General features: G+C 37.5%; 1 protein-coding gene and 1 long non-coding RNA gene across 2 annotated transcripts; both read right to left on the bottom strand.

Moving 5' to 3' along the window:
- Positions 1–450: 450 nt before the first annotated feature.
- LOC122645541 lies at positions 451–20,658 on the bottom strand. Its single transcript, XR_006330472.1, has 4 exons — positions 20,424–20,658; positions 14,515–14,520; positions 14,088–14,093; positions 451–461 (listed from the first exon to the last, which is right to left on the bottom strand). It is a non-coding gene; the product is annotated as an uncharacterized LOC122645541 (long non-coding RNA).
- A 3,044-nt stretch (positions 20,659–23,702) lies between these two features.
- Positions 23,703–25,200, bottom strand: LOC122645540 (thymidine kinase-like). Its single transcript, XM_043838849.1, has 4 exons — positions 24,934–25,200; positions 24,641–24,785; positions 24,235–24,356; positions 23,703–24,094 (listed from the first exon to the last, which is right to left on the bottom strand). Exons 1-4 carry the CDS (start codon positions 25,044–25,046, stop codon positions 23,857–23,859), a joined length of 618 nt encoding a protein of 205 aa, XP_043694784.1. The 5' UTR covers positions 25,047–25,200; the 3' UTR covers positions 23,703–23,856.
- Between the last annotated feature and the right edge of the window lie 590 nt (positions 25,201–25,790).

The raw sequence follows: 25,790 nt of genomic DNA on the forward strand, positions 1-25,790 counted from the left end.
CCAGTATATAGACTGGGAGCAGAAACCAACCCTATAATTAAAAATATATAGTTTATGTCTCTCTCATAATAAGACATAACTGTGACAAGTAAACCCACATATAAAATCATTCTTTACACTTATTAGAAGAAATACACTAAAGCCTTTACCCACTAGGGAGACCACCTCCCGCATAGGGCTTCCTTCATCCAACCATGTCCATCAGTCAACATCCATCCACTAGTTCATACTCATACAATGACTGGATGCTAGCCCACATATGGTGAAAACATTACAATAAACACATAATCAGAAAAATCTTTTTAAACCCGAATATTCTCTGGGACCGAGCCAACCCCTAAAATTTTATTAACAAAATCATCAATGAATTAAGCAATACAACCGCCGGGGGGAGGGGAGAGGGACTTTCCCACCTTACCCCAACCCAAATCGATAACAATATTCAGAGTCACTCACAATCACTCAATGAAAAAGAGCTCACTGCCAAACCCCAAACAAAAAACGTAGCTTATTTCCTTCACACCGAAAAACCAATTGCATCCTCACGAATAATTTGGAAAACCAATAAACATATAATCAATCATTGACATGAATAGTATAGAACTGAGAAGAACATAGGGAAGCAAAAAGTTGTTTACAAGTAAAAGTTAAACTGGATGAATAAACACATACATAATGATAGTTAGAAACCTTGATTAAAAACATGAAAATACAATGGCAATATTGAGGAATGATGTACCTCATTGCCAATAAACTAGAAACTGAGCACAGAGAAGAAGTACTGACATTGTATTTTAAACAATCTCATCAGATCGATCCAATTTCTCTAATTGTATTGTCATCATCATCTGCATCCCAAGAATCAGCATCAGAAGTAGCAAAAGCGAGGGAAGCATCACTATTGCCAATGTAGAAGATGTGATTTCTCATTAATTAACAATTGAGCTTTACATATATTTATACAATCAAGAGAGAGCTAACTGGGCATAACAATAGCACGTGGACGGTTACAGCAGTTACATGGGAATGATTTCAGTGTATGTTCATCTACGGTGGTTTATCACTAACAGCCAATCTTTCTATCAACCGCATTTGAAACTTTAGCTTCAACTTCTGAACGACACTCAAGAGTAACTACATCATTTGCTTGAATTTTAGGGCCAAGGGCCATGACCATTCGAATGTTTCTTCCCCTAACAACTCAAGTTGACAAAGGAACTTCCAAGGCTTTTCTAACTAACTCTTCCTTCACCTATTTCAGTTTGATCATCTCCATCGATCTCCTTCAGTATGGCTAGTGGAAGACCAGGTAGAGGGTAAAATGGAGCATCTTTATGAAACATGCTTCTAAGGAATCAAATAGATTCTTAACTGATTCATATTCTTGCTCTGCTATGAATTTACAAATGATTGAAAATTCAATTGCAATTAAAGCCATGTTGCCCTTTTAGAAAACGACATACCATGCCACCAACTAAAGAATAAATGAACAAGTCTGCGAAACATTGGCCTATACTTTCTTCTATAACTTGAATAGCATCCCCAAAAACCAGAAGGGCATCATGTTGATCTAACTCCAATTCCTCTGATTTCTTCAGTGAGTAGTCTTTGAATGCAGGAGAGATGATCTTAGTTCGGAACCAATGATTATAGGATTCCCCCATTGCGCCCATGTACACATATTTCGCTGATGTCCATCTTGTTTCATCAAACATGTTGGGAGTATCAGTGCGGTTTTCTGGTCGACATAATAAATGATTTCAAATGACTCCTCTAAGCTCTGCATTAGAAATTCCTTGCGGGAAGAAGATGGCATCAATTCTGCAATCATTCCTGAAAGGACCAACATTGATACACAAGAAACTCTGTATTCATTTCTGTCATCTTCTTCATCTCCATTAAAAAAAATCATTCCCCATAGCTTCTAATTAATCTTCTGAAGAAGAGGGTATAGTACATTCTGAATAATTAGAAGCAAAAGCATGACATTTAGATCGATATTAATTGAATGCATGACATGAATTGGATTGTCCCTCTTATACGTATTTGTCCATCTCATCATGTCTTTCATGACCATTTTACTTATCCAATTACTGAAATGGCTATCGTATTCCAGATATGCTAATACAACCATAGTAATCGATCACCATCACGCTTAGTGCTGCCATGTTGCCGTAGTGCTCGGATGTGCCCAGGAGTTCCAAGTGAAGGCATATAAAACCCAAGTGAGGTGCACGTATAACAATGCAGTGCCAGTGAGTTTGGAGAGTTGATCTTGAACTCTAGGCATGGGCGTAGTAAGATGAAGTGGGATCTTTGTGGCTAGATACTGCTAGCATTGTCATGGTAAATGCATTCATGGCCGGTGAACAATTTACATTGTAGAAATCGCTTCTTTTTAATAAAACCATGCACCAAATCAATAGTAATACAGAAGAAGCATACCATTGTTCTAGGGCTGCAATGTAAACGCCAATCAAAGGAATAGGTGCAGCATATATAATGTTGTAATCAGTTCTCCATCCACACAACCTCCTTTGCTCATCTTTCTTCTTCAATGGTTATTCAAGAATGGCTAAGATGTTGGCATACATATAAACTTTTAATAGTTTAAATCATGTAATGATGGACATGCATGTTACAAAATTTTATTTTCTCATAAGCTGTTTTTATAAATTGATATATTCTGAGTTCACAACTTATGAAAATTAAAGGTTAATTAATGGGCGATGATTTCTTTTGTCATCAGGAAGAATTAATGATTGTACAGATCATGGTTTTAGTGCATGGTATTGGAATGGGTATCGGTCAATTCAGAAACGGATACAGTTTCAAATTGGTAGTGGCAAGGATCGATCGTATTGGACAAATTTGCCCATGATCCTCCTTTAAAAATAGATTTTTTTAATTGATTTACCCCTTGTCTATACTGTATCACCGATATAGTGTCAGCACCATATTGGAATCAACAAGGTGCAAAACCGGTAAGGATCAATACTTAGAACCATGCTACAGATTGAGTGAAAGTGCTAACATCCTTATACACGGAAGGAATCCCATCTTTTTATTTTTTTAATTTTTTTTGGATATATATATATGGGTCCACCTTAACCCCTCAAGAGACAGATTCTACATTGACCGAGAAAAAGGAAAGAATTGCTACGAAGAAACTCTACTACTACTCTAGCATTGGCCGGCAGGTCTAGGTAGGGTTTTAGGAATCGGTATTGGATATCGGTTCTCCATCCACACAACCTCTTTTGTTCATTTTTTTTCTTCTTTTAACTCCTCCTCCTCCTTAGGCCTGGAAACGGATCGGAGACGAATGTGATTGGATATGGATATTTTCTGGCCGAATACAGATACCTCTAAACAAATTCAGATGTGGATCGAATTCGGGTGTTTGACCATCCATTTACATCTTTACCTTGTGTAACCCGAACCATTGTCCCCCTAGTGGAAACAATTCACTCTCAATCCATCTCTTAAATCATGATTCTCTTTTCCTCGTAATCTAGTTACTGTTGAATTTTCAAAATCTCCAAGATCATTATTTACTTAACTTTTTATTATTAAGTATTTGAATTTTTTTTCCAAACGAATTTTTATCAGAGTATTCAGATTTTTTTCTAGATATCTCTAAACGAATACGGATGTCCCTAAACGGATACAGATGCAGATTGAATTCAGATTTTCAGTTATCCATTTGCAACCCTACTCCTCCTCCTTAAACAATGGTCATTACATGCATGAATGGACTTGTTGCAAAATTATCATCTAATAAGGCAATAAGCTCTTTCTATAAAGTGATTCTCAGTTCACAACTTTTGATAATGAAAGTTAAAACACTCCATGAATCCTTTTATAAGGTAGAATTAACCTATAGATGATATGCTAATACACGGAAGGAATCCCATCTTAGCTCTCAAAGGAGAGATACTATTTTGACTTGTTGCGTCAAGAAATCGTCGAGCGGTCCTGCGAGTGCCGTCACCTGCAAGTGGACCAAGGGGTCAACAGAGAGAACCGGTGTGGTCCCGGCCTAGGGCTCTCCGATGCCAAAGTTAGATCTCCTGGCGCAAACAGATGAATAGTGATTATTCAATATGAGATTAGATGTCCCTTATGGGGTTGTGTACCTTTGCCTTTTATAGTAGCATATGGCGGTGTGGAGAGTCCCCGTTTGATTGACGATTGTGCCGTTGAGTGGATAGAGGCCCTGGGTAACGGGGCTCTATCCTGATTGGCCATCTCCCGTGGGAGGGAGTGTCCTGGTGGCATCAGGATCCTTGGTGGGTAGATACCCGCGTGTGGTGATAACGTCCTTGGTGCTTGAATCCGTCTGGATGACGTGACCTCTAAGCGGCGGTCTAGAGTCCTGGTAGTGACATGAGTCTTAGCGGGATCGGATCGTAGATGGGTGGCCCCCACCTCACGTGCCCACGATGTTGTGCCTGGGTGCAGGCCGCGCCTGGGTGAGGCTGCGCCTGGATGTGTGGCTGCGCCTAGGTGAGGCCGCGCCCAAGTGGTGGCCGCGCCCTGGTGAGGAGGCCGCGGCCTGGGTGAGGCCGCTCCCTGGTGAGGAGGCCGCGCCTGGGTGAGGAGGCCGCGCCTGGGTGAGGTCGCGCCTGGGTGAGGAGGCCGTGCCTGGGTGAGGCCGCGCCCTGGTGAGGAGGCCGTGCCTGGGTGAGGCCGCGCCTGGGTGAGGAGGCCGCGCCCCCGAGTGGTGCTGGGACCCCGGTTCGTTCCCCTTAGCTATGGAGCGGGTCGTCTATGACACGTGGCGGTCGTTGATTGGCCCGGTGAATATTGGATGTATCATGACTAAAAAAAAAGGTGGAAAGAATTACTTAGAAGAAAAGAAACTACTAGAAGTTCTTGGGATGGAGAGGTGGGGCGGGCTTGGGAGGAAAGAGGGAGAGATAGATTTACTGTTTTACCATAGAGGGTGTTGATTGAAGAATCAGATGCATCAACGGTCCATGAACAATGAGAGCCTTTCTGAGATGGTACGTCTGTCCACCATGAAATCTATGGATAGCATACTTAGTTATGTCATTTGGCGAATCAGATAAAAGCTAAATATTGTGAACAAGTAGGCCCCAAATTTCCTCTACTCATGTTAAGTTTCAACCTATCAGGGCTCACTTGGCAAAATAAAGTTTTTAAAAAAAATCCCAAACGACAAAAATTACATACAATACTTGGATTACTAAAAGTCGGGATGTAAACGGATCGGTTTCAGCTCGGATACAGATCGGATGTTATCGCATCCGGATATTCCCTAACCGAATACAGATACCTCTAAACGAATTTGGATGGATTCGGATACAGATCAAATTCAGATATTCGACCATCCGTTTACATTTCTACCTTGTGTAACCCAGACCTTCCTCCCCCTAACGGATACAATTCACTCTTAATCCATATCTTTTAGATCATTATTCTCTTTTCCTCATATTTTAGAACCTATTAAATCTTCAAAAACCCTTGAGATCATCATTTACTTGATTTTTTATTATTAAGTATTCGAATTTTTTTTTAGACGGATTTTTATCAGAGTATTCAGATTTTTTTTCCAAACATCTGTAGATGAATACGAATGTCCCTAAACAAATACGGATGCAGATCAGATTCGAATTTTCGGATATCCATTTACATCCCTAACTAAAAGGGTGCATTCCAAAACATGGATTTGGACATATGATTGAATTTTAGTTTAAAATTTGACACATTGCCAATTTGTGACAGAAGCAGTGCATATTCTGATCGACTTGAATTGGTCTGAAAAAGCCCTAGAATCGCACATTCGTGAAATATTCTAACAATCTGTTTTTGTTTTTTATTGTTATTATTTAGAAATCTGCCTTGTCAACTTTGTCAAAAATTGAGATCAGTGACCGCCAACTGCAATCTGAATCAGGTGATTCCCGATCCTGATTCGCCGATTTGTGAAATCCTACTATTATCCGAGGTTATTTTGTGTTACTATTTACTTCCCAAGTCAAATTTACCTTGAAATTGATTTGAAAGGTAAATTAGAAAGTGATAGATGTTAGCTGGTCCATGAGATATCTGTCGGGTCGGTTCACAGATCTGGGTTGTGTCTACGTAATTTGGGCTGTACCCATGGACCTATCCAGGCCCATCGAGCTTCCTAGGGTGGCCCAAATGGATATTCACAATACTTTGAAGGCCCATCTTATTGGTTATTAGTATACCCTGTGAGTTGATTTAAAATTACTTTATGCAGATGGAATTACTCCTTCACCATAGGTGAAATAAAACGATCTCGGATCGTGTCATTTTACAAGTACCGTCCAAGGTCCTCCAGGGCCACTCACATGGAATTCATTATGGGGCCATCATCATTCTCCTCTACCATACCCTCCCAGTCACGTGGAACCTCTTTGAAACCCTGAGTCCAAGGTCATTGGGGCTTAAGAAAGAGAAGCTAAGCCATTTCCGCACGATATCCTCAGTCGTCAAAGCCACAACTCCAATGAATTCATCACGATGAGTTCCATCTCATGTTCATGATCAACGATCTATTGACGGTAGGGCCAGAGATGAGTTCAAAGCTTGTCGAGAGGGCTCATGGGTTCTACGCTTTGTAGCAAGAGGTTGGGTTGATGATGCCTGCTTTCAAGGGTTTGGACCAAAAGATGACGAGGGTTTCCTGAGTACCTTTGAGATGGAGTCTGAGAACAACTTTGTGTTTCTACAGAGCTTGACACAATTAACTAATTCATGGAAGTCCCAGAACAGCTTTTTGTTTCTGCATTAACCGAAATCACAACTTTTTTTCTTCTAAAAAAGATTAAATTTTCTTTACATTTGAGGTTCTATTACAACACATCCATAAACCCATCAAAACCAAACGTTGAAACCCAAGGGGGAGAATTTTTGTCCCTCACACAAGTAATACTTGTTTGAATTGGGTCAATAAACCATCTTGTTCTTGTTCTTCTCCTTTCACGATTGGTGCTGAGTTTATAACCACTTCAACTAAATCTCCCCCTTAATGGTGAAAAATCCAATTTCACAATACAGAATAGACTTCATTAGTTTCCTCCCATATCTCATTTCTTAGTGGAAGATGAAAGAAATTGGAGATAATGCCATTTAACTAAACAAAAACTTAGGATTCACTACTCCAAGCATCCGTAAGTTGATCCAAATTCAATAAAACAATCAGTAATTTATAACAAACAATAGAGGCAAAAAAATCAGCTAATTCTATACCAAATATAAAACCCAAACATTCAACTTATATGAATTCCTTAGCACACAAAAAATGTGAAGTAGAAGTATTTTCTTAGAAGCATAATAGTCACAACAGTTAGAAGGATTTTATTTTAGTGAAACTAAATGCCACAGGGAATTTTGGCTTCATACTAAAGGTTCGTCTGACATGGGAACAGGAGCATCCATTTGATAGTGGACGTTGGAGTCATGTAATTAATTAAGTTTCAACCTAATTCATGAACAAGAAGTGATGAAAAGTTAGTTTAAAAATAGTTGTTTTTATCATCCGAGAATGCAAAATCAACCTAGAATGCATAACAAACATAGCTTAAAGCTTGATTAAAATACAATAATACTATTATATAATTATAGAATCTATTGGCATCTTGTCTCTGTGAACTTAAATTCATCTCTAAGGCACAACACCTATTTTTTTTTTTTTGCTAAAGGTCAGCGATTTTTTTTTTATTATTTATAAAAAGTGAAGTGGGAGATATACAAGTGAAGACAAAATAAAAAAAAGTAAAAATACAGAAAATGGATCTCCTAAAGCCCCACCACCTTCGGCATGGCCATCAGCAGCAAGGGAGAGGGAGAAACCAATCCAATTTGTAGAACTTCCTTCGGCATGGCCATCAAAAGAACTACAAGAAAGGCAAGAGGATTGCACATAAAATTACAAGAACCTGTTTCTCGGCTGACCATTAGCATCCCAGACAATCTCCCACCCACAGAGAAATGATATCTAGCAGAAAATTTTGTCCAAAAATCCGCAGCAGAGTTACACTCTCTATAACAATGGGAGATATGCAACTGAATAGAGGAGAGGAAGATCGATAGAGTCTGCCAACGTTGAGTGGTACAACACCTACTTATTTTGAGTTGAAACTTGACATAAATAACCAATGTATGTGAAAAAAAAATAATAAAGATAAAGTTAACAAATGCTTGTGACACTTAATTAACACCCCTTTTTGATTCTTAGAAATCAGTATACATTGGATTTATGGTATGGTTTATGTTCACCAGTCGTCTAGATAAGTTTATTTTGATGGTATGTCCTTTTAAACCATGTGAAGGGCTGTCAAACCAACATTTGGATGCGAACCCCTTGGGGTTAACCATATCTCAAGTTTGGAGAATCTTGCAATTTCAATGATTAAACTTGAAAATTGAAATTGCCATTTTACAAAAAAAAAAAAGAACTTGAAATTGCCAAAGTTGAATAATGGAAAATTCGATTAAGCTGTAATATTTAGATTTTTAAATGAGGATGTGGACATCATGTCCATAAAATATTAGCATTAATAGAAGTGTCATATGACTCTAGATATTTGGCCTCTCAAGATAAGTTAAGCAACGGCCATGAACTGATATTTTTTCCCATTTTAGTAAATCCGATTTTAACATTCATCTTCAAAGTGAAAAATATTTTTTCAACCAAAAAAAATGAAAAATATAATGATTAGAGGATGAAATTTTTTAGGGGGAAATTTCTATCACTCCCCTATACTTGGTTAAGACAATGTGAAAAAAAGACGTACTCAGTGCACGAGGCTCCCGCCATTGCAAGGTTTAGTGAGGGTCATAATGTACACAATCTCACCCCTGCTTTCTGAAAGAGGCTGTTTCCAGATCTAAACCGTGACCACTTGGTCGCAAGTTAATACAATGTGAATTCACATCTAATTTTTTTTTTTTTGGTAAGAAGATGCCCTAGCTAACATATATTTACTCAAACTCTTCTACCCCAAACTTCTTTTTTAATTCTCCAAGATAAAAAAAAAAAAAAAAAAACTTTCTACTCTCTTAATCCCATGGTAATACAAATGAGAAGCCATGGACGTCTCGCTCTTTAGTTGGAGATTCATTTACTCTTCAAAATAAAGTAATCATTGCTCCAAGCATCTATGGGATGATGTTATAGCAAACACCAACAAAATCATGAAAAGAAACAAGAATCAAGCAAAAGAACACAGAGATATAACGTGGTTCACACACCAGTATGGTGTGCTACATCCATGGGCGAAGACGAAGATGATTCACTATGTAAGACGGAGAAAAATTACAATGGAAACTCTCAAGAACACCCAAATCACTGCTGCTGCTCTCTCAGAAACCCTAGAACGAAAACCCCAAAGATCTCCTCTCTTATTACAATAAAGCGGGTAAAGAACATAAATACTCCTCCATCGGATCCAGGTCGATCCACCGGGTCGGGTCGAACCATACCGCACCCCTGCACCCCCAACGAGATCAATGATGGGCTCCGGGATAGGCCCTCTGCTACCATCACAGATCTCAGAAAAAGTTCCATTCGGGTTGCCACCAAAACTGTCGGAGCGGGTCATTCTTCGAAACGGGTCCAAGAATTCGAGACATACATAACAGATGATACTAGTCCCCCAAAAAAACCTATTTTATCTATGGGCAAACAAAAATGAGATAAAAACTAAAAAGACACAAAAAATCAGTTGTGTTCATGTTTATGTATTGGTATTTTTCATACTTTTGAGTGTGATATGGCTAATGAAAAAAATAGTACATCAAACAAAAAACTATATAAATCCAGATTCTTTCATGGTTAGTGAAGATGTGAGTTCCCTTCGGCTTCATTTATTTCGATGTAAAACCTAAAAAATTTTACTTGAAAATTTTCACTTTAAAAAAAAAAAAAATAGATGTAAAATTTTAAATGTTGAAAAGTGTTCCAAGGTTTTTTGATGGATCCAAACATTATAAAATTTTTTAACATGTAAAATTTTACATTTGCGAAGTAAAATTTGGCGCGTAAAATTTTACGCCTAAACAAACGGAGCCTAATTCTTGTATTTTGTATATTAGAACCTATCCTCCCCCCCCCCCCCCCTCTTATCTCCCAAGCACTTTTATATGATAGTTGTAATAATGCTACCCTCCCTCATGAGGTGAGAACTCTTCAAAAAAATTTCTTCTTTACCCAAAAAAACAGTTACTTTTTCCATTCTATGCACTAGCTACCATTATCCATTAGCCTGCTCAAATCGTAAATACTGATCTAATCATGAGCAAGATCGTAATTTCACAGAGCCTTTTTTTGGGGGGGAGGGGGGTGATTCGTGAATTCACCAAACCTTGGATGGGATTTTTTTCCTCTAAGGTTCCTCACCCATACGGTTGTGAGGTTCTCTTTAGGGATGTTCGACACGTGTCAGAGAGAAATCCAACGGCTGGCTTTTCAAATATAGTTTACGTTGGTGGTTTCCAATGAACGTGTGACTCTCTCTCTCCTCTCTCCACTCTTTCCTCAAAACCACTCTCTTCTCTCTCCTCTCTCCACTCTATCCTCAAAACCACTCTCTTCTCTCTCCTCTCTCCACTGCAATTGCAAATTCTCGAACGCATCTTTGATCGAGTCTCCAAAGGAAAAGAAAGCAAAACCTGAGGACATCCATTCACATGAGAACCCAAATCCAAGGGCTGAGGATACATCCTGCCAAAGTGCTAAGATAAGCTCTTGTAAGGGTATTTATGTCATATCCCTTCATATGTTCTAATACAATCCTACTTGTATTAATACTCAGGCTGTGAGGGGCAATCTAGTAATTAGCCCATCTGACCTAAACCCTAGTTTTTCTATAAATACTAGTTGGAGGCAATAGTCTGGGTATTCCAAACTAGATACACAGGGTGTAATGCTTTAAGTAACCTTGTGCTTAAACCCTAAACCCTAACAATCTTAAAGCATTAGAATTTTCGTTTCTTTGCGATCAAGATTGGCTTTGGATTTTCAGATTTTCAGATTTACAATTCTGTTTTGGAGATCGCTTTCGCTTGGAAGATCGATTCTTGATTCGGCTTTGGAGATCGTACGTCACGATTGCAAGTTTTTCCTTTAAAAGATCGACTTCGATTCTGTTATTTTCGTTGGCGTAATCGTCTTCAAAAATAGAACTTGAAGGGAGCAAGCATTGATTTCTCTTGATCAGCTTTAGCGTTCGGCTTTATCTCGGCTTTGGCAATCGGCTTCTGTCATCTGCAGGTTTCGTTGCACAAAGAGGAAAGATAATCGATTGCTTTGATTAGGCATTTAAAAAAAAAAAAAAAAAGCAAATTTAAAAGCATTGATTACTCTTACAGCATTGATTGCCCTTTTGAATTGAAAAGGATTTTTATCATTTTCTCTTCATCTTTAGAATGCTGATTTGGTTGCTATTAAAAAAAAAAAAAAAAAAAAAAAAGACAAATCAGAGTCTGTTGGTAGAAAGCAAAGTTTTGATTGTTTTTGAAAAAAAAAAAAAGGCTTTAGCTTTTTGGATTTGGATACTATTCGTGAGCAGCCAACATCCGCACCAACAACCTGCATTAGCGTGTACGTTGCGAGTGTCGACGCCACTGTACTGCCGTCATCCTTTCCTCCGCTGTCTAAATCCAGGGTTCTCCATCTCAGGTGTGATTATTTCTTAAAGTATTTATTTTTATTTGAATTTTTACTTAGGCATATAAACAATTCACTTAACAATGGAGAAACACGCTGTTCCAATTGAGATGGTCAAATTGGAAAGCTTTAGTGGCTCTGAGTTCAGTTCTTAGAAAAGGAGGACTCAGTTTAGATTGAAGTACCTCAATATTTTCTACACTGTAGTAAATATTTTTTCTGATTGTATGGACCTAACTGAAGCCCAATGGATAAGTGATGAGGACTTTTGCAAAGACTACCTATTGAACTGCCTGTCAGATAGGTTAGCAGAGACCTATAGTAAACATGAGACTGCAAAAGAGATTTGGAAAAACCTAGAAGCCCAATTCAAAAAGGAGGACCTATCAAAAACTCACTTGGTTGACAAGTTTATGGATTTCAAGTTTCAAGAAGACAAGGAAATACTTCCTCAAGTAACAGACTTTGAGAACTTGAGAACAAAATTGAACTAAGAAAATATTCCTGTTGTTAATGCATTCTTAGTTGGTGCAATTATTTTTAAGTTGCCCTCTACCTGGCATTCCTTTAAAACTGAGATGCATAGGAAGAAAATACAAGTGGGGCTGGATGATCTCAAACGGTTCATTAGAATCGAAGAAGAGAACAGAGCCAGGAACAACTTGCAGATGGTGAAACAACAACAAGCATCTGCCAATTTAGTTTCACAATCCAAGAAAAATCCTAAGCAATCCAAGCCACCTAAAAAAGAACCCCAACAGTTGGCGTCCAAAAAAATTAATTTTAAAAGGAAGGGCAAGTGCCGCAACTGTGGAAAGTGGGGTCACTATGCATCTGAGTGTAGAGGTCCTAAGAAAGGAAACACTGACACACCACAGAAGGAAGTTCACATGATGGTGGACAAGACTGAGCCTACTAACTTTGTTACAATGGTTGGCAAGGGTAAGGGGTTGACCAGTATATCTTCAGATTGGTGGTTAGACTCTGGAGCAACTTGTCATGTTTGCAATAGTAAGAACCTGCTAACTGATGTTGCTCAAGTAGTAGAGACTGTCACTGTTGCAAATGGAGACGTCGTGGAAGTAATTCAACAAGGGACAGCGAACCTGATTCTTTCATCAAGTAAAATATTAACTTTGAAAAATGTTAAAGTCTTTCCTGATTTTGAAAAGAATTTAATTTCAATTGAAATTTTACTTGATGCTGGCATATCTATTACTTTTAGTAGTGGTAGAGTAACACTGTCTGTTAACTCTTTTTATTTTGGATGTGTTTATAATTTGAATGGTATGTTTAGGTTGAGTTTAGCTAATGAGACAATAAACTAGGTTAACCATATTTCACTTGATCCCAAAATACTACATTGTAGCTTAAGACATGTGAACTATAGGAAAATGCTCAAACTAGCTAAAACTCATAATTTACCATTAGACACTTCAATTAGATTTAACAGATGTGAAGTGTGTGCTCAAACCAAAATAACTAGAAAACCTTTCAGATCGATTTCTAGGAGCACTCAACTTCTTGAACTTATACATTCTGACATTTGTGACTTTAAAAGCTACACAACTAGAAGAGGTCGAAAGGTGATAACATTTATAGGCGATTTTTCTAGATATTGTCATTTATACCTGTTAAAATCTAAAGATGAAGCATTTGAAAGTTTTAAAAATTTCAAGAATAGAATAAAAAATCAGTTAAATTTGAAAATTAAAAGATTTAGAAGTGATAGGGGAGGAGAATACAAATTGACAAAGTTCAAGAAATTCTGTGCCTCTGCAGGCATAATCCTTGAAACTACTGCTCCTGAATCACTTCAATCAAATGACATAGCCGAAAGAAAGAATAGAACGTTAACAGAGATGTTAAACTCAATGTTATTGACAGCTGGCATGCCCTCTTGTTATTGGGGAGAAGTAGTGTTGACTGCAAATCACATTCTAAATAGACTACCACATTTAAAACGGACTTCTACACCTTATGAACTATGGCATCACCATCCCTGTAGATATGACACTCTTAAGGTTTGGGGCTACATAGCTTATGTTAGGATACAAGATCCTAGGAAACCTAAGGTGGGAACTAGAACAAACACTTGTGTGTATCTAGGTTGTGCAGAAGACAGTGCTGTAGACAGGTTTTTGGATCTATCAACCAATGTGGTGATAGAATCTAGGGATGCTATATTCTTTGAAGATAAATTCCTCAGAGATAAAGGCCTGACCTTGCCTGGTCTGACTGAAATGGTTACAGAATCACCTTTAGAATCTGAACCAATTATTTCTGACACTACTCCCACAATGCTACCTGAATCAGAACCTAGAAGAGTATCTAGTAGAGATAGAGTGTCCAAGAACTTTGGTGAGGATTTTGTCTAAAGACCGATCCATCCACCTATAAGAAAGCGATGAAATCTAGGGACTCACTGCTATGAAAAGAAGCCATTGATGGGGAAATGAGCTCTGTAATGCAGAATGAGACCTGACACCTTGTTGATCTGCCTAGAGGGGCCAAGACAATAGGGTGTAAGTGGGTATTGAAGAAGAAACTTAATCCGGATGGGTCTATAACCAAGTATAAAGCATAGTTAGTAGCTAAGGGCTATTCCCAGGTGAGAGGGATAGATTACTTTGACATCTACTCCCCAGTCTGCCATTTGACAATGATAAAGATTCTTCTTGCCATAGCATCTATTGAGCACTATATTGTGCATCAAATGGATGTAAAAACAGCTTTCCTTAATGGAGACCTAACAGAAGAATTCTATATGAACCAACCTGAAGGGTTTGTCATTGAAGGTTCTGAAAAAAGAGTTTATAAATTAAACAAATCTCTCTATGGTCTTAAACAAACACCTAAATTATGGCGTGAAAAGTTTGACAAGACAATAAAGAGCCTTGGTTTTCAAACCAGCAACTCGGATAAGTGCCTTTATTTTTTATCTGAGTCAAACAAGGTCGCGATTATTTGCTTGTATGTAGACGACATGTTGATTCTAGGTTCTGATCTCTCTATAGTGAGAGACATTAAAGAAACCTTGTCCAAAGAATTTGACATGAAAGATCTTGGTGTGGTAGACACCATTCTTGGAATGAGAGTAAGCTTCGATGAGCAAGGGATCACCCTTAGTCAGTGGATACAGTGATTGTAAATCGATTGAGACACCCTATGACTATAAAAAACGGTTGAAACCTAACACTGGCGATACCGTGAATCAGTTAGAATATTCTAAACTGATTGGTAGTCTCATGTATGCAATGAGTTGCACTAGGCCAGACATAGCCTTTACGGTAGGCATGCTGAGTCGTTTCACTAGTAATCCTGAAAAAGAGCATTGGGATGCCCTGACGAGGCTGATGAGATACCTTAAGGGTACTCTTGGTTATGCTCTATGTTATATTGGACATCCTCTAACTTTGGAAGGATATTCTGATGCATCTTGGTGCTCAAATTTGGGAGACAGCAGATCCACTAGTGGTTATGTATTTATACTAGGAGGAGCAGCTGTAGCATGAAAATCCAAGAGATAGACTGGTATTTCTCTATCATCTATGGAATCGAAACTTTATGCTCTAGCTTCTGTAGGAGATGAAGCAGAGTGGATAAAGGATCTGATCATGGATATTCCATTGAGGAGTTTTAAGTTAAACTCTATATCTATATTCTGTGATAATCAAGCAACAAAGACGATTGTGAATAACTCACTCTTTAATGATAAGAGGAGACACATCAGGCTGAAACAGGCCATGTTGAATTATCGAATAGAACAAGGGATTATCACTTTGATTGATGTGAGATCGAAGGATAATATGGCAGATATCCTTACAAATGGATTGAACAAAGATCGAACATTCAAAACTACGGGGGAGATGGGGTTAAAGACCATTTAGTCAGGTCTTAACCTAATCCAGTATTATTTTGAATTATTAGAATCTCATCTAGCCTTGGTAAGCATTCGGGATAGTTTACATGTTTCAGATAACTTAATTAGGTTGCTAAGTATGGGGATTTTTGAAACCATTCCAAATTTGATGGTGTAACAAATTTTCATGTGAAGTTTTCTGACTTTGTTATTCCACAAAGGAATATGGAAAATGTCTGATATGTTTCAATGATATTGTGCTAGCCTTTATGTCATTTCAAATTTGATGACATATCTTTCATAGTATGGTGTACCATTTCAGATTTGATGATACAACATAAATCTATGAATGATATGACGAACACTGTATTCCAAATGGAAACATGGTATGGTCCTTGTGATAGAGACTATATAGGATCGAGTTCTTGTAAAGAAACTTGATGATGATGCTTATTTTTATTTTATTTACCTTTAGCCATATATGGAATGTACTAAGTTCTTATTGTTGAACTAGATACTATTGTACAAATGATTGAATTCATATAATCTTATGATATTCATAATTAACAAATTACAGAGAATGGCAAAGATGGAGGAGACCGATTGAATCTGGATCTCGATGAGGGTGACTTACTTGATGAGTAAAGTCTCATGGATTGCAAGGACTTTTCCTTTTGATTATTTCTTTTGGTTTAGCCACTTGCATGTGGAACTTCGGATTTATTGTTGGGTTTAGTTTTGATCTAAAACCCTAGTTTTATTTCTTGAAGTTTACTTATTTGATTTATTGGATTATTGATATTCAATTTATATTGATTCAATTACTGATTGAACAATGGTTTCTATACATGTGTGGTGGATATATGTAGAACATAGAAGGAGATTGTAAGGGTATTTATGTAATATCCCTTTATATGTTCTAATATAATCCTACTTGTATTAATACTCAGGCTGTGAGGCGCCATCTAGTAATTAGCCCATCTGACCTAAACCCTAGTTTTTCTATAAATACTAGCTGGAGGCAACAGTCTGGATATTCCAAACTAGATACCCAGGGTGTAATGCTATAAGCAACCTTGTGCTTAAACCCTAAACCGTAACAGCTCTGAGCTTCATGCCTTTGATCCACAGCCCAACAAGGATGATTCTATGTTTCCGTCTGATGGTAGCTCAAAATCTCAAGGGAGTTTGGGCCACATATCTTTCTATGATAGTCTGCTATTGAATCCAAGAATTGACCACCTTGTGGGAAAAATGGAAATGCCAGGAGTCTTTAATCCTTATCGGCAAGGAGAAGACTACGACTTGATTGGATGATGCTCTCCTCATGTGGTGTTGTTTTGTCACTCAAGATTACTCTGACTGGAATCCAATGTGCTGATGGCATCTTGAGATTGATAGACTAGTTAATAGTTAGAGAGAAACAGTTTTTATTTATGAGAATATATAGATCACACATAACATAGTATAGTTTACAGTCATACGTAGGTAAACTAGGTTTAGCAGGACTGTTAAAGAGTGAAACGTGAGAGAGGAGACGCGAGAGTTGCAGTTTCATTGAGAAACTGCAAACGTGGAGAGAGGAGAGAGAAGAGAGTGGTTTTGAGGAAAGAGTGGAGAGAGGAGAGAGAGAGTCACACGTTCATTGGAAACTACCATCGTAAACTATATTTGAAAAGTCTGCCATTGGATTTCTCTCTGACATATGTCGAACATCCCTAAAGAGAACCTCACAACCGTATGGGTGAGGGAACCTTAGAGGAAAAAAATCCCCTTGCATGAGCTAAGAAGTTATGGTACCATAAATCATTTTATGAGTATGGAAGGGGTCTTGTTTTTTTAATGGGTATGGAAGTGAAAAAGCATCTTATGCACTTCAAGGTTGTCCTAAAGTTAAAAAAAGAACTCCAACAGGGCATGGTAGAACCCGGCAATGCATAAGCTCTGTAGTCTCACAGAAAAGGCATTGTGTTGTGGGGTTGTTGGCTAATTGTATCAATAATCTTTTCTTCATTTTCATGCACTAATAGTTGAAATTCCTACTTAAAAAACATTACAGGCTAACAAAATGATTCACACTCTGAAATCTAATTAATCAATACAATTCTATTCTTTCCAAACAAATCATATAATTTTCCACAAATTAACTATATATAACTTTTTTTTTTGGTGGTAAATTTAACTATATATAACACTGGAGGGGATTTTCATGTCTGCCACTTATTGAGAATTCATCAATCCCTCTTCCATCTTCGATAGTACACATATTTATCCTTGTGAATTTCTCTTGTTCAATCTTTTGCTTCTCGCAATTTGAAGAGTTAAAGCCATTTGATTTGGTCTTTCCCAAAGTCTATAATGGGAACTAGTAAAGTGTTATTGGTGAAGCCTGATTTCAGTTTAAAAAGTGTTGTGGTGATTTTTTGGCGGGCCGTTTCGCCTTCGAAACGTGCCAGATCGAATGGCCTAAAAGTGCATAGGTTAGCAATTTTGACATATGTTTGGTTCAAGTTTGAACCAGACCAGGTGAGTCTCTTGGGCTTCAAGGGGCAGTTTTGCACTTTCTAGTTTAGGGTTTTCTTATAAAATGTTCTTATCTCTTTAAGAGGGGCAGACATATTGAGTGTTTGTATTTTTGCTTCAGAGAAGTAGTGAAATCATTCTATCACTTGGCCGTATGTGTAGTCTTCCTATTTGGGGGTGAACCACGTAAAATCTTGTCTTGTGTGATTGTCTTCTCTTTGTTTTTCTTCTGCAACATCGCCATTCTAGGCGTTGTTTTTCTAATAGAAAGAAGCTTAATTTGTTTTCTTAATCTCAACTGCTCTGTTGTTTACGAGCTTTTTTAAATCTGCAATGGAGTTTTTGGTTCTTTATATTGACTTAATACATATTGCAAGTGACATGTTATGCTAATTTTTTATATTTTGTTAATAGATTAGTAAGTCGTCAATATATGTTGGCATATTAGAGTAACAGAAAGCTTATAAACACTTTCCAGTGAAAACAAACAATGGACGAGATCCAACTATAAAGAACCAATGTCTTGTAGGATTTTCAACTATACATGTGAAATGATAGTATACACCCTCATAGAATGGAAAGGTTTGTTACACTATGAGGCTAAAAAAGTAAGGTTATAAATTATTTTGACACCACAAAAGGTGTCGATAAGACAATCCCATGAAAAAAAAATAACAAATACTAAAAAAACAGCAAAAATTGTAGCGTGTTTCAACCACATTCAATAAGAAGGCCGAAAAACCAACCAACAGATCCAATTATGGAGATTCATATCCAACCATCAGGTCTTTTAGGAAAATGATTGATGGTTCAAATGGTCTGACCGTAGTTAGGTTGCCTTATCCAACATCTTCTAAAACACTAGTTATTGTTGTATATTGACAAGAATAGTATAGAATTGAGAAGAACAAAGGAAAACAAAAACTTGTTTACAAGTAAGCACTAATAAAGAAGTTAATAGCTAGAAACCTTGATTAATACATAAAACACAATATTCAGGAATGACAAACTATGCCCATCAACTAGAAATTGAGAACACAAAAGAAACACTGATATTGTCATTCAAACAATCTCTTTCTTTGTTTTTTTTTATAAAAAAAAACTCGAATATTACCTGGGACCCAGGATGGCCTCTGAGATTTTATTGATTAAAAAGGCTAAAGATTACAAGGAGGGACATAACCCACCTTACCCCAACCCAAAAGCACATAAGCTCACACCAAAAAACACGCCCAACCCCAAATGACTTTACAATCTAAACACTGGAAGACTAGTTTTGTCTTCACGTAAAATAATCCTAATATTAATAGGAAGATTTTTCCCTGCAGGAAAGCAGAATTAGTCAGAGTGGAACAGGTGTAATTAGCCAGAAAGTCAGCTGCACGATTGCTTTCCCGAAAGGAAAAATACAAGCCTAATTTTCTCTAATTGTATCATCCGTAGCATAAGCATCATCAGCAGCAGCAACAAAGGAAGATAATGGAAAAAAAAAAACTTGAAGGCTCGGCTTGAACAAGAGAGCAGACATCATTTGCTTAACTTTCAGGGACAAATTTCGTTGGCCATGACCATCGATTGTGTCCCCTAACAACTCAAGTTCACAAAAGAACTTGATGGCTTTTCTCAATCTTCTTTCATCTATTTCAAATGGATCATCTCCATTGATCTCTTTCAATATGGCTAGTGAGAGACTAGAGAGGTTAAAACAAAGTATCTTAACAAAACACATCTCTAAGAAATCAAATAGATCCTTCATTGATTCATAATTTTGCTCCAGAATGAATTTGCAAATGATTGAAAATTCAATTGCAATCAAATTCACATGCTTCTTAGTCAATGACTCACCAAATAAAGAAGAAAAAAACAAGTCTTCAAAATTATGACGAAATTTTTTTTCTATAGCTTGACTAGCATAGCCAAGAAACCCAAGGACATGGTGTAGCTTTAACTCGGATTCCTCGGATTTCTTCAATGAGCATTTCTTGAATGCAGGAGAGATGATCTTAGTTCTGAACTAATGGCTGGGATTCTCCCATTACGCCCAATGAAGAGACTGCAACATGTATACAACACTATTTGAGTGTGTATAAGCACATCCATGACAGAGTCTTTGACAACTAGAAAGACACTAGAAGTTTTTGTTAAGGAACCTAAAAGATAATTAAGGTGTTCAACTTCAGATATTCTAATTCAAGTTCTGGACTGTAATAATGTTGATGTGCACGAACATCTTCCTCGTGAGTGTGGCCGATTAAAGAAATCCATCTATAGATGATAGAAGAAGTCCACACTAAAATGGTTAGAAATTGGGACACAACCACGATCAGAATCGACCATTTGTAGTCAGAAACACCACCCCCATTGCAATGAAACCTCATATTTTTTAGGGCAAACGACCTCAACATGGCTTGTAAGACAACTGCTAAAGAAAGGGTACATAGTAAGCTAAAAGCTTGATGATGTGTGGTTTCACATAACAATGTTTGAGGGTTGCCTGTATAATTGAGTACATGGAGCTTCACTAATAGTTTTTACAATCCATGTACATCCTTTGCATTGTCTTTAGCTACAAAAATTTTAGATAAGTAAGGCTCCCTACGCTCAGTTTGGCTTCTAAAAGCTATAGCAGACCCTGATCAGAATTTTAGCTTCTAAAAGCTATAGTTTGTTGAAGGATCCAACACCAAGTATAAGGAAAGAATTTTGGCTCTCTCTAAAATGAGCATAAGGGGCCGTGCCAGGCTCAACCCGAGACCTCAATCCTGACCCGGTCTGACCTTGATTCAAGGCCGAAAATTTCTAACCCTGACCCGTTCTTAGAACCAGGTTATCTCAACCCAGGCCATATTCGGGCTCAAGGCAAACTAAGATCGTCAAGACCAAACTTGCACCCCTGACCACAACCATCACTAAGTCTCAATACTCATGAATGAAAGATACTGATTGAAACTATAAATGGAGCAGATGATTCTATGTTTTATATTGTTTATAAATTCAAATATTAGATTATATATCAGGTATCAAATTAAACATTAAATCCCTCCCCCAAAAAAAAAATTAACATTTTTTTTTGGTAACAAAAAAAAATATATATATATTCATGCTTAAGTCAATTTTTATTTGACTTAAGTCAATATAAATTCTTTGTACAAAACCATAATTCTACAAAGTCAACATATTGATAACACTCAAATCCTATTTATAATTGTTGTAATAATTGGGAAGGAAATTTACCAAATCCATGTAAGAATAGCCGTATCACAAGTATTCAAATCAGTGTTGATAACATCTCGCCTGTGACAATTCTATTTTTGGTAAAAGAAAAGGTTTCAAGTCATTGTCCTATTATGGCTATGGATATAGAATACTGGGACAAGGTAAGCCCAGCCCAATCTAGGCCCACTCGTACCCATTAGCCCATATTCATTCTGGCTAGTTTTATAACCTCCAAGTAAGGGTGTCAATCGATAGGTTCTGGCCAGTTTCAGTTCAGGCTGAATCAGTTTCGACATGATAATTGTGGATCCAAAACCAAACCAATAACAAGGGATGTAAACGGATCGGATTCGGCTCAGATAGTGTTATATCCGCATCTGCATCCGATTAGCTTTCGGACGGATTCAGATAGTGCTAAACGGATACAAACACGGATACGGATCAAATATTTTATCCGTTTATATGTAAATATAGCTTTTCGGATAGCTATAGCCTATCCGTATCCGCATCTGCATCCGTTTAACTTTCGGACAGATTCGGATGGTGCTAAACAAATACAAGCACGGATACAGAAATAGATTTCAGCTATTCATTTACACCCCTACCAATTACCAACCTTCAATTTCAGTTTCAGTTCTTTTTGGTTTCAAGTTCTTATCGGTTTCTCGTATTAGTTTGTTATCAAGTTGGTTTCAGTTTCAATTCGATTTAAGTTTGATTTGACATATATATAATATGGAAAAAGAATGTTAACCAATCGTATGATTAGCATGGTTCCTGCACTTAGACACAAACCAATGCCTTAGTGCATGAATACCATTCAACCCCCAGTAACATAAAAAATCACATCCAAACAAAGAATGCTACACAACTTTTCAACATTCTTTTAATACATTTTTAATGAGTTTCGGGCTAGTATCCTATTATATCAGTTTTTGTTTCAATGCAGTTCGATTTTTCATCCAGTTTCAGTTTTGGTTTCAGTTTAAGTCAATTTGGTTTCAAGTGTGCAATACCCCAATCCAAAGCCGATCCAATAAGGATCAGTCCAGTTCATATTATATTCAAACCAGTTTCAACAATTAGGGCCAGGATTTGATAGCCATACCCAAGGATTGAGATATCGGTTTCAATTAGGAATGTAAACGGATCGGATTCGGCTCGGATAGTGCTATATCCGCATCCGCATCCAATTAGCTCTCGAACAGATTCGAATAGTGCTAAACGAATACGGACACAGATACAGATCAGATATTTTATCCATTTACATGTAAATATAGCTTTTCGGATAGCTATAGCCTATCTGTATCCGTATCCGTTTAGCTTTCAGACGGATTCAGATAGTGCTAAACAGATACGGACACGAATATAGAAACGGATTTCAGCTATTCATTTACATCCCTAGTTTCAATCTCTGCCAATAACAATCTAATACAGATCAGGATCAGCATGGATCAATCCATTTTACCCTATTTTTCATTAAAAAATGAGTTTTTTAGAATTTGACACTTGATCCGATACCAATTCCCAATCTATGATCGACCAAGAATCAATAATGGCCTTAACAATTAGCAATACAATGCAGCCAACCAATACCTCAATCCATGTATTTTTATCTACTCCATTTCCCCAAGTTCCTCTAATAGAGGGGGGACCCCACCCGGACAATGTGTTCGAACAGGGGTAGGGTGATCATTTCCACCCCCCTCCTCTATAAAAGGAACTTGGGAAAATAGCCCTGCCCAGGAAATGGGGCGGATAAAGGTCCCTCAATCCATGCTCCTACCTCCAGGGTTGTTCTTGGATCAAAGCACTATTCATGAGTTCAAGGACTCACATTAGACACAGACCTTGAACAACCAGCTCAAACCTCAAATAGAAAAATTGTTTCACGGATGGGGCAACAATCTTCCCACCTTACAATCTAATCTCTTCAAGCTTTAAATAGAAATTAAGATTGATGTTCTCTGTGCCGCAAGACAACCTGCACCTAAACACAGGGGCCTGCCATTAGGGGGGCAGGGTGGTCATTTCGTCCACCCACATGGGCCTGCACACAAAGAACATTTGGCCTAGAAATTATTACTAAAAATAAAGGAGAAAGTTCTCTGTCCAGGAGTGTGGCCTATGCCAGCACTCCCACGAGTCTATCTCGCTCCTCCCTATTTGAAAAGACACCTCTACCCACTTGTTTTGAGGAGGAGAGAGATAGACACATGGAAGTGCTGGCATAGGCCACACTCCCGGACAGAAAACTACTTCCCTAAAAATAAATAATAAAAAAACCTCCCATTTATAAGTCAAGGACATGCAGGGGTGAGGGTATCTGGCTGATGCAAGCATCTACATGATTGGAAAAGGATTTGAAAGAGAACTGAACCACTCAAGAAAAAACCCACAATGTGGAATACAAAGAGGAAGAAGAGCAAGAGAATCAGAAAACCTAAACTTTATAACACTTCCAAGAAATCTATGGAAGATTGAGAAGTAGCTTCTATACACATAGAGTTACATAACCATAAATCTGAAAAACACCCAGATTGCAGAATAAAGAGAACATACTAAGTTAGCAGCAAAGATGATTCACTATTTACTGAATCTTTTGAGACTTCATGACAACACTTCCAGCTTCAGTAACTTGTCCGTTGGTATAGTGATGTCGACATACTGGCATATAGATATCAGACCCACCAATCAGTTCTGCCTGTGTCTCCTTCGTCTTCCTCAAGGTAAAGAAAGCTCGTTTACCACAGAGTTCACATCGAGCAGTTAACTTGGTTACAGAATCAGCCAAAGGTACAACATCAAGCACTGAACCAAAGCTTCTCCTGCATAGAAAATGTATCCAAACTGAGACCAAAACTAGTTAAAGCAAGTAATAGATATGCATAGATTGCATGAACTCTTTCATGAACTTACCTACTAATGAACAAGAATTGATCAAAGTAAGGATTAGTTAAACAGGTACCTCAAGTAGTCACCATCAAGGCCTGCAAGAATTACTGTCTTCCCATCATCATCAGCTGCCTTACAACAGAAATCATAAAGGTCTTCAAAAAATTGAGCTTCATCAATTCCTATCACATCCAGCTGCAACCATATGCATCCAATTAAGAATAAAACAATGGAAACAATCAAATTAAACTGTTCTCTTTAGCAATCAAATTAAGTGACCAATATGGGTTTTGGGTTGGATCAGTATCCAAAACAGAGTAATAGAAGAGGAAATCGAACAAATAAGAACAATGAATGGAATAGAATCAATAGATTCAGAGAAAGCAGGATTCGAATCCATCAGGGTAATGGTAGGGTAAATCAAACAACTAAATGCAGTTGATGGAATAAAATCAAAAGGTTCAAACTTCAAAATAAACCTTTTCATAAGCTTGGATTCCAATTTTTTCGGTCAAAGATGATAGATCAGCCAATGCAAAACACGGAAGCTTCACCCCATCATGGGTAACAGCGGAGCCCAATCCATATCTTGTATCTTTGTTCGATTTTATCACTGCTACGTTTCTACAATTATAATAGAGATAAAAAAAATATAAAAACCAGACCTCGTTAATAACCCATAAGACCTTGAAGCACAAAATAAATATCAAACACAGAAGAATCAATAGAACCCTAAATTCTATCAGAACCAGTAAAATTAACAGAAACAAACCTTCCGTTATTGATTGCAGTCTGGATGCCACGGAGAAGAGCCGTTGTTTTCCCTGCAAACATTGGGCCGATGATGACATGGATCTCCCCAGAAGATAATCGAGAAGGCTCCATGGATTTCCAGGAAGAACTTGGATTTGAAGAATCAAAGGCAGAGAAATGCTCTAAAAAGCTCAAGCCCTTTCGAGGTACAGAGTTTGGGATTTGTAGAAGGATGGTTTGAGAGAGCTCTTATAAAAAGAGGGGAGTGGTGGCTTCCTTGAGAAGGTTTGAGAGAGAGAGAGCCTAAGAGTTTGAATTTCCAAATCGTAGTTATAAATGACTTCACGTGCTTTGTCTTTTAATTTGAAATCTAAATTCTAAACTACGAGTCTATTATTTTTTTTTTTAAATTGGAGGGAAGGGATAACGGGGTTTGAATTTTCACGAGTTTTTTATTTTTTTTTTTTATTTTTTTTTATTTTTTTATTTCATGGGTTTTGGAGGGAAATCATCAAATCAAAATATGGGCATCATGGTTTTAGGAATCAAGATCGGTGTATCGGTCGATTCCAATCCCATATCGATGGAACAGTACCGATCAGGGTAAAATAGAAAAAAAACCTCAAATTTTTTGGTAAATCAAGGGCAAATTGTTTGATATGGGCCACTCTCAAGTCATTAAAGAAAACGAAAAAGAGAGGGATTCGAATCCGCGGTACGAATAACTTGTACAATGGATCAGCAATCTACCACTTTCGTCCACTCAGCCATCTTTCCTAATTGAAAAAGAATTTGACTTACTATGTTACAATTACACATGAAGTAAAGCTTAATCCTTAATAAAAGTTTTTCAAATTCTATTATATTAATATATTA

The sequence above is a fragment of the Telopea speciosissima genome, chromosome 11, assembly GCF_018873765.1.
Source record: "Telopea speciosissima isolate NSW1024214 ecotype Mountain lineage chromosome 11, Tspe_v1, whole genome shotgun sequence".
Lineage (NCBI taxonomy): Eukaryota > Viridiplantae > Streptophyta > Magnoliopsida > Proteales > Proteaceae > Telopea > Telopea speciosissima.